Raw genomic sequence first — 10,986 nt, forward strand, 5'->3', positions numbered from 1 at the left:
TCATGCAGTACCAAGGGGAGTTGTCTAAAACTCTTCATCACTTCTAATGCACTGTAAGGCATAGGGGAAATATTTGAACCGTTTTCCACACAGCACTAGGGACTCTTTCAAGTTATCTCATTTTCTTTCCTTTGTATAGACTGTGTAATAATTTAAAGAATCATTGAACTCAGGTAACCATTAAGCTAAGTGATTCTATCAGAATAGAAAATAACAGAAAAACAGATCCATCTACCAAGCAGTGCAAAAGAACTAAGGTCAATGTCATTGGTGACATGATAAGGCAAAGGGCTAAGAATCAGAGCAATGGCCCTGTATCTTTTAAATGATGGGGATGTCTGTTATTTTCGTTCTAAGACACATTGGCACCATATAGTTTATTTTACCAAGAAACTCATCTTTCAATGGGGAGAACCTCATGGGTAAATAGGTCAGGGTCAGGTTCTATGGAAAGAGAGAAGGCGATTCATACCAATCTGGATCTGCTTGGTTTTAATACTATAGATTATTGGATTCATAAATGGTGGGAAGAGAAAGTAGACATAGCTCATGATAATATGAACTACATGTGGCACATATTTTCCAAATCGATGAATGAGGGTCAGCCCAGTCACAGTGATATAAAAAACCAGAACACAGCTAATATGGGAAACACAAGTATTTAGAGCCTTTGCCTGCTCCTTACCTGAGGCAATTCCCATAACAGTCTTAAGGATTAGGATATAAGAGATGAGGATAAGTATCAAGTCCAAGAAGCCAGTTAATGAGACCAGGGCTATAGGATAGAGTCTATTGAAGGTAATATCAGCACAAGCTAGTTTGATCACATCTTGGTGCAAGCAGAAGGCATGGGAGAGGACATGGGATCTGCAGTAGGGGAATCCAGAGAGGGTGATGATTATGGGCACAATAAGTATAAATCCTCTCATTAGAACCCCCAGACCTATCTTCACTACCTTAGCATTGGTGAGAATGGAGGTGTATCTTAGGGGATTGCGGATGGCAATAAAACGATCATAGGCCATAACAAGCAAGACTCCAGACTCCACAATTGACAGTGAATGGATTAGATAAGCCTGGAAATAGCAGGCTCCATGGCTGATCTCCCTGTGATCCAACCACAGAACACCAAGTACAGTGGGCATCGTTGTCAAAGTCACACCAAGGTCTGTGGCTCCTAATATAGCCAGAAAGTAGTACATAGGCTCATGAAGAGTGTGGTCTTCTCTAATAAGAAAGAGGAGGACGCCATTGCCAAGGAGTATGGAGATATAAATAACAAAGAAGGCGGTGGAAATCCAAGGATGAAATATCTCCAGACCTGGGAAGCCAGTCAGTAGAAAAGGGGCAGCACTGATGTTGGACAACATGGTGGACCCCTGTGTTGAAACAAACAAAAACAAGGTCTCTCTAAATTAGCCTTGCCCAGTAGAAATACAATTTAAGTTACATATATGATTTTACATGTTCTAGTAGTGACATTAAAATAAGTAAAAAGGGAAGAGTAACAAATAATTTTAATAATGTATTTTATTTAATCTGTTATATCCAAAATATTATCATTTCAAATGTAATCAGTATAAAATCATGAATGATGTATTTTACATTTTATTGTACAAATGCTTGAAAATCCAGTATTTAGTTTACACTTGTAGAATATCTTAACCCAAGCTAAGCACAAGCTACAATATTGTATAACACACCTCTAGACTATAAAATTATTTTTGCCATATCATTAAAAAAATGAGAAATCAGTCTTTGAATAGAATTTTGCTCACTTTGTATCCCTCCATAAATTTCTCATCTCAGTTCTCTAATGCCAACATTTCCTGATTCCTCGTTATCTGGGTCAGAATCCTCTGCCAGTGCTTAACCGAATGTCTGACCTGATCACTACTGAAACCCAAGGTCCTAGTTCTAGTTCTGTCTTCTAGTTTCTTCTCATGCCTATTGTAACCATGTTTTACATTATAGGAAATAATTTGGATTCAAAACTTTCATTTTGGGTTCACCATTCATATTATGTGTCTACTGATTTAAAATAAATAGAAATTGATGCTACATATAAAAATGAGCATTAAGGGCACAAACTTCATGATCTTGTGAGGAACTGTTTTCCACACAGTGCTAGAAATTCTCTCAGGTTATCTCATCTTCCTTTCTTTGCATAGGCTCTGTAATAATTTAAGTATCATTGACCTCAGGTAACCATTAAACTAAATGATGCTACCTGAGTAGAAAATGACAGAAAAAAGCAAATCAATCTATCAAGCAGTGCAAAAAAACTAAGGTCAATGTCATTGGTGATGTGATGGGGCAAGGAGCAAAGAATCAGAGCAATGGCCCTGATTGAAAAAATAAGGTTTCTCTGAGTTATGACATATTCACTTGAATTGAATCTCACATTACAATACTCTCTGTGCATAAATCATTACGCAAATCCTCAGGACCACCCACCCACTCAGAGTCTCTTCAGGTACCGTCTGACTTCATGGGATTTTTATATTACTAAACTTTATGGAATTTACAACCCTCTGCTTCAAGGAAGTATTGCATTTGGCTTCAGAAGACAGAATGGAGAAAGTTGAAAATGACCCTTTTTTTTTATTTTCTTTTAAAATTGAATTTACAAGAACATGTATAAAGGATCCATGGACATGAACAATAGGATGAGAATAGGCTGTGAGAGTTGGGGGGAAGGGGATAGCAGCAAGGTAAAAACTGAGACAACTGTAGTTGAACAGTAAAGAGAAAAATATTGAATTTATTGGAATGACAATGGCTCACAAAACCATACAGATTTTAAGTGTACAACGCAATAAAACATCATCTGTACACTGTATCGTGTGTCTGTGGCTCCAAGTAAAAATCTCTTTCCATCCCCATTTCCCCCTTCGTTCCTCACCACAACCTACCTCTCACTTCCCATTCCAACTGGCTGTTGCTATTCTGTGTCGTTGCTTAATTCTTTCATCTTCTTTCATTCAGCTCCCTAACCATTCCCTTCTGACAGATGTCAGTCTGTTCCCTGTGTCCATGCCTTTGTTTCTGCTTTGTTCATCAGTTTATTTTGTTTATTGGGTTCCACATATAAGTAAGATCATATGGTACTTGTCTTTCTCTGACTTTCTTATTTCAATTAGCATAACACTCTCCAGGTCCATCCATGCAGTCACAAAAAGTAAGAGTTCTTTTTTTATGGCCAAGTTGTATTCCACCGTGTAAATGTACCACAGCTTTTTTTATCTACTCATCTGCTGATGGGCACTTGGGCTGTTTCTAGATCTTAGCTATTGTTAATAACACTATAACGACTGACATTTTTTTTCAATTCCTAGAATTTAACTAAAGGAAATCAGATTTGTCTCTATTACTCACTCATCTGTTATTTCTTGCTTTTTAAAATCTCATAGTTTGCTGCTAAATACAGGATATATATTGGTAAACAAGCAGATATTTACACACTTATTAGAAAGGTCAAAATCCCATTGTTATTGACAATAACAAATATAAGTGAGGATATGGAGCAACAGAAACCCTCAGACATTGCTGGTGAAAATGCAAAAGGATACTGTCACTTTGGAAGACATTTTGGCAGCTTCATACAAAACTCAACCTACTGTTACATGCATTATAACAATTGTGCTTCTTGGTATTTACCAAAGGGAGTTGAAAATTTATACCTACACATAATCTCAAAACTTGGAAGCAAACAAGATGTTCTTCATTAGATGAGTGGATAAACTGCGATACATGTAAACAGTGGAATATTATTCAGCACTAAAAAGAAATAAACTATCAAGCTAAGAAAAAGCATGAAGTAAACTTATTTGCATCTTATCAAGTGAAAGAAGCCAATGTGAAAAGATTCCATTTTGTATGATTCCAATTCTACTACATTCTAGAAAAGTTGGGAATCTGAGACTTATTGCTACAAGAAACTGACTTCTGCCAATGATATGAATGACTTAGGAAATGGATTCTTCTCTAGAGCCCTCATATAAGAGCCCAGAGCAACCATCACTTTCATTTTGGGCTTAAACAGAGGACCCAGTCAAGCCGACTAAACTTCTGACCTACAGAACTGTGCTTTTATAAACGAGGGCTGATTTAAGAAGCAGTTTGTGGTAATTCATTACAGAGTAATAGAAAAATACAGCAGTAGGGATTGCTATTATTCTTATCTTACTACTAATAATATACTAATATTTAGATTCTGTGAATTAGTTATGTCAATTAGCTGTTGCCACAAAATATCCCGTATGGGAAAACCCTACACAGCTTCAATGGCTATAACAATGAACACTTGTTTTTAATTCATATCCATGGTTCAGCTAATTTTGGGTGACTTTGGCTGGGTGCCTTTGGTTATTTCTGCCTCTTTGATCATGCATCTAAGTTTCAACTGGATGTCATTTCCATCCTATCATTCTCCTATTCCCTCCTTTTTATATCCATTACATTTTTCTTGGATTTATTACAATCTTACCCTTCACTTTACCCTCTCCTTCCAAGTCCCAGATGTATTTCCTGTATCACCCAGGGTCCAGCACAAAACTTCACACAAAATGCATTGTCTTTCACATTTCTATTACCAGTCTCTCAGACATAGTGTCTCTAATTAACTCATTCAAATTAACATGGATGTACTCCCGATCCAACACTAGCATTGTTTATCTTACTGCTATATTAAACACTAGCTTTCCTGGAAGAAATGACAGATTTTGACATACTAATCATTAGAACATTTAAAAATTTTAAGTGTATTATTATTAATATGCTGATGCACTGCCTGTCCAGTATGTTAATGGTTAAAATAATTTAAGTAATAACATTGACTTTCAAATAATACTGATACTGTAATTGTCTGATGTGTAAGCTGTCTGAGTCATATACTGTCTTTTCAAAGAGTGTCCTCTTAAGAGTCACCAATAACTCACCAAATACCTATATATGTGCTACCATCATGCCCTCCAGGCTCCAATTTTTCCCCCTTTGTGGATATGATTGAATGATCAGTCCTGACTTTGTCTTACCCACTGGAGTTCTTATACAATGGTCAGTTCTAAGCCTTTATGGAACAGCAACACTTAAGGATAGGCATTGGGGTAAGAACATACAAACACAGTTTTGTCCTATAACTGCGAACTAGTCAAATCACTGAAGGCAAAAGGATCAAAGGAGAGGAAAGAGATAGCAGAAATGTCACATATAAAGATATGAGAGAAAGAATACTAACCACAGAGAACAGAACCTAGAGGAAGAAAAAATGTAATATAGAGACTTACATGTGTCATAATGACCCCACCCTGCTCACTCACTCTCAATATCAGTCCCTCTTCCCCTTTCTGCCTCTTCCAAAAATATTTATCTCATAGGAAAATATTCTTGATAGCTCTGGGCTAACCCAGAAAGTTTGTTAGCAGCCTGGTTCTCTTGATTCTTCAGGTAACCACCCATGAACAAAAATCAATCAATCAATCAATCACTGTTTATCTCTGAGAATCAGTATTATCTAGGAAGTTAAACTTTTATATTGCAATCTGTTACAATGGATAGAATCCACAGAGAGAAACGAAAGCTTTCCTCGGTTTTCTATTTACCTTCTTGCAACATCTACATGGAGGAAGAGGAGTCCAAGAAGAGCAGTCATCCTTGTCTTCCTTTCTATTATCTCCATTCCATTCTCCCATAGTAACCAAAGACTTACCTGGGGCACCAGGAATTAAGGGGAGAAGTAATGGTTGGATTTGGATGTAGAACGTGGTTTGAATCTTATTTTTGAAGACTGCTAACATTATTAATTGGTGGTTACCTGTACAGAAAAATGGTTCCCCAAGGTCCCTGTGGCTGTAGACAATTAGGCCTCTGGGATATCTTTTCCTGGTCTCTTTGGGGAAGGAGGTGAGTCCTATATCCCCACATTTTCACTGCAGACAGAAAACAGAATTGTAGCTTCATCTAAGAGTTGAAATTGATGCTGTCGAATTATCTTTGTCCTTTCCGTTTCCCATCTCAGAAGAGAAGACACCATCAAAACTATATTTGACTTTGTTATTCCTGAATCTTGAAGCAAGTAAACTCACTAAACTTAGATGAAGCTTGATCATTTTTGACACTTACCTTTCTTTGGTTTCAAATGAGATCACTCACTACAGTACTTAACATAAGTATTATTGAAGTGGTGTTTGTTTGTTTTTTCACAAATAAGTGCAATTTCTAATAAATTCAAAATGTGAGCTTTTTACCTGTCTTTTAGTCAGTCTCGCCCAGAGGTCATAGTTCTTGCTAATAGAACAATTCAAGTAGAAAATCTTCTTTCACTTTAAGTATCTTATAGTAAGGTGAAGTCAGAGACATTGATTCTTACCACCTTTGCCTTTCTTCAATAATTTGTAATGAGCAGAAAGGGTATAATCATATTCTGGCAGAGATTTAGGTCTGAGGGACTCTATTGTCTTGTCTGGGCTTTGTCTCCTGAATTTATCCTGCAGCCTAAACCAACCGTGAGGCTTTAAAATGAGAGAGTATATAATGTGGTCAACCATACAGGTAACATTTTGGCTTTTGACATTTCAGATTCAGTTAAATTCCTCCCGAACTCCCCTCTACTCATATGTCAACTCAAACTCAGTAGGATTTGGAAAGACATTATTAAGAGACACTGTCTGGAAATGATTTCAGTCTGAATGTCCTTGTGCCTGAAAACTCTTTGTACTAAGTATAAATTTAGAGGTGATTATTTGGAAGAGCTATATTTTGAACTCACAATGAGATGGAAGTAATAAGCTCCTTAGGTAACTTACAAAATTTCCAAGCTGTCCTCTCATATATCAGAAGGCAGACTCACCCTCTTGTCCTTCTCTTACCCCTTATGTACAACATCATTCCTGGCAACACTGCTTGACCTAGAACAAATAGAAAGTCATTTGCAAGATGCCCAAGGTTAAAGTAACTTCCTAATGAGGCAGGGGACAAGTGTCTGGAGAACAGGAACAGCTGTTTGTATTTATCAATCAACACTCAAAGCCACCAGGTTTGGGGGCCTTAGAGGAAGTGGGCAAAGTACTAATTCTGTCTATCTTTTCATGAAGCAGCAGTTTATGTATGGGTCTGTCATGAACGCATCTCCCCAAACCATATTCATTTCCTTCATATTTCCTACTGCACTGCCTATAAAATATAGAATCACTGCTGCATAAGTTCTCAGATTTGGAAGGACCTCCCACCTCTTGCAATGAAAGCCTTTGATGTCGTGTTTCCTGAAAAGAGTCGTCCAGTCAATGCCTGTCCCCTTTTGCGCCACAGAGCTCAATCTTAATGAGACTATATGATGTAAAGATATTCTGCTAGTCACATTATTTAAAATATCTTACATTTTTTAGTTAAAATATTTTCCCCAGGATTTACCATTCTTTGCCTCTGGATCTGGTTCTGATGCCACACAGCTTAGGTCCCATTCCTATTTCATATTATATATGACATAGATCAAGGTAACACCAGGCATCTAAATACCTTTACTAATGATTCAGGAAAGTCTTTACCCTAGAGATTTTGATATTTGTTGAGCAAGGCTGTGCTGACATTTAAAAGGCTCCTTTTTGTATGGAATTTGATTTTAGCATGTCAGTCTTCAGCCTTCAGCATTTCACTCTAGTCTGTGCAAAGGCTATCATTCAAATTTTTCCTCTGGAGAGTTCAACTCATCTTACCTATTTTTACAGTGCTTCCTCACTATCCATTGCCACCACTACCTGTCAGCTTGGTGACAAGCACTAGTGTCTCAGGACATAAACTCCTAAATATCCTATAAAAATGAATTTTTGTGTATGAGCAGATTCATAACAATGGTACTGTCTGAGGATTTAGGCTACAAAGTAAAAATTTACTTACATTCTATAAGTGCATAGAGAGACCCCTGGGCCCTTTAAACATTTTTAATCACTCTGAAAATCTAATTTAATATTTTTAATATTTAATAAGTATCATTAAATACACCACCCTTAATTTACTCTATTAAAGTCTGTACTCTTGAGAAAAAACTAGCAATTATTTGTTAATTAACTGAATGAAACTCATTTGCCTTCCACCTAGCATGAATTCATTTTGTATTCAGAAGAGAAATAACCTGCAAACTTGTTCAATTATACTATGGTTTTTCAGTGTATCTCTAATATTTATCATTCTTTTTCTGATCTTTTTAAAGATCTTTCTATTGACAGAAATGCACACTCAACCTTTCATTTCCTTACTCAAATTCAATCGTTGTGGAAATTATTCTTTCAAACTCATACTATATAATTATAATATTCTTCAGAAGAGAGAGACTGATAACTTGCAAAGACTTTTTTCTAGTGTAAATTCTTATATACAGTAGACCTCTTGTAATTACATGCTATTTATTCCTCTCAATAGCCCAACAGTGAATTTATTTATCACTTTTCCATACAAATGGAGGTTTTGGGTTTGGTGTTTTTTTTTTGTCTTCAATGATTATAAACTAAATTACAGACTTCACGAGATTATTCTATATGAAGGAGATTCACTGATGTGTTGGTATGTTGGTCCACTGGTCTACTCTGATATTTGCCCTACTTATACATACAAAACATGTTTGCTAGTGTTTCTTGGGAAACACTGTTGCAGATGGGTTGCTAATAATACCTAGTATTTAACCACAGAAAGACCCACATGAGATCCACAGGAAACTAAGTTTTGTGATGATAGTAACAGAGATACAAGGAAATTGTGCTTATGTTGATTGATGAAATGGGCTTTGAAGAGAAATAAATCTCTAGGTGGTTTTCAGCTATTTTTAGTTCTGTGTAGATAGATAGAGTTTCTCCTTTAATCTCTCCCCAGTTGTCCTTTTTCTGTTTATACCCTACAGCCTCTTCTCAATGAATTTGTTTCCTCAATTATTCTCAAATAAAAATTGATTTCTCAAACAAGCTTAAATCACTTCATAAATCATTGACCAAATGATCAGTTAGATCTGTTTTCCTCCTGTATTTTAGCTTTCATTTTCTATATTTTGAAGAAATGGGCAGCTCTCTACCTGATAGTACTTTGCAGTTTTTAAATTTTAGTTGGAGCAGATTCACATATCTATTAACTAAGATGGTATAATTATTAGCAGGATTTTGGCTATAAGTACCTGAAAATCAACCGAAATAGTATAAAACAAAATAAAACAGGGGAGAATTTTATTAGGCTGTGAAATCAGAGAAAGTTGAATTATCTTCCTCCTTGCCATTGAGCCTCCTGAAAACATGGAACCAAGAACTTGATGGTTCTTGGAGATTTCTCATTTCCTCATTTATAATTTACTCTAAATGCTTATTATAGCTTGAGATTACTCATCTGAGGGAAAACATGATTATTAATAATTCTAAGGATTTCATTTTACTTCTTCTACCACAATGAAAGCATAACTTTTTTAATGATTTTATTTTTGAAAAATCCGGGAAAAGATTCTGACTGGCTTTACTTGGCAGGGAGCAGGGATTTGGAGATATTATGGAAAATATCAACTTCTGTAATAACAACAATTCTGGAGTAGAAGAATGAGAGATCCTGAAAACAAGGAAGTAGGCGTTGCTTCTATCAGCATAATGGAGTACAGGGCAGAAAATACAGTCCACTAAAGATAGATTATTTCAGTGGTGTACAATTTATACTGGCCTTAGAATTAAAAGATGAATTTGAATCACAAGTATGCTGTTTATAAACTTTATGTCCTTGGGAAAAAACCTTTTAAATTTTTTACCTTCATATTTCGCCTGTATAAATTAGTGATAATAATGCCTACCTCATGATATTAATATGAATAAAATAAGTTGTGAGTGGAGTAGAAAGTAAAGGACACACGTTGGATTTTACGGACAGTTAAAAACAGGACATAACTTACCATTATATTCATACCCATATTCAATATGTAGTATTCAGACTATTACTTAGATGTCATAGAAGATAAAAGGATAAAACAAGAGTAAAATATTTACTCTCTTTATAACCATAATCTTTTCACAATTAGACTTATTGATAAAATAGGAAAGAAAGAGAGTTGTACAGTTCTTATGTTCCACTCTCTATAAGCAAAGCCAGAGGCATGAATTTAGATGCATGTAATTTATTAATGCATGCTCTCAGGAGACAAGGAATGAGGAAAAGCAGAGGAGACAGAAGAGAGAAACAAGGACATAGTCTAATCTGGAGTTGAATTTCAGAAGGCAAGATGGATTGTTGTGTGATCATTTTCTTTTGCTTCCAGAAACTTTTTGATTTCTTAATTGATCTCATTATTAACCTATTCATTGTTTAATAGCATGTTATTCAATCTCCATGAATTTGAGTGTTTCTGAGTTTTTTCTTTGAGGTTGGTTTCTAGTTTCAGGCCCTTGTGGCCTGACAAAATGCTTGATATGTTTTCAATTTTCTTGAATTTTTTGAGACTTTTTTGGGAGGGCCTCTCATGTTAGAGACATATGAAAGGATGTTCAGCATCATTAGCCATCAGAGAAATGCAGATTTAAACCACAATGAGATACCACTTCACACCACTCACAATGGCCATCATAACCAAATCAACAAACAACAAGGGCTAGCAAGGTTGTAGAGAAAAGGGAACCCTAGCATACTGTTGGTAGAAACGCAGACTGGTTCAGCCATGGTGGAAAACAGTATGGAATTTCCTCAGAAAACTAAAAATGGAACTGCCTTTTGACCCAGCAATCCCACTTCTGAGATTCTACCCTAAGAATGCTGAAACACTAGTTCAGAGGGACCTATACACCCCAATGTTCATAGCAGCACAACTGGCAATAGCCAAGTGTTGGAAGTAAGCTAAATGTCCATCAGTACATGAGTGGATCAAAAAACTATGGTATATTTACCCAATGGGATATTATTCAGCAGAAAGAAAAAAGGAGCTTCTTCCCTTTGCGACAGTGTGGATGGGTCTGAAAAACATTATGCTAAGCGAAA

The 10,986-nt window shown here is 36.0% G+C and overlaps 1 protein-coding gene across 1 annotated transcript; it reads right to left on the reverse strand.

Moving 5' to 3' along the window:
- Positions 1 to 437: 437 nt before the first annotated feature.
- LOC129076486 (olfactory receptor 51B2-like) lies at positions 438 to 1,370 on the reverse strand. The gene has a single exon (XM_054580646.1). The coding sequence runs from the start codon at positions 1,368 to 1,370 to the stop codon at positions 438 to 440; it is 933 nt and encodes a 310-aa protein (XP_054436621.1).
- Positions 1,371 to 10,986: the final 9,616 nt, after the last annotated feature.

This window comes from Pteronotus mesoamericanus, unplaced genomic scaffold, assembly GCF_021234165.1.
Source record: "Pteronotus mesoamericanus isolate MK-2021 breed Mesoamerican mustached bat unplaced genomic scaffold, CSHL_Meso_final contig_591, whole genome shotgun sequence".
NCBI lineage: Eukaryota > Metazoa > Chordata > Mammalia > Chiroptera > Mormoopidae > Pteronotus > Pteronotus mesoamericanus.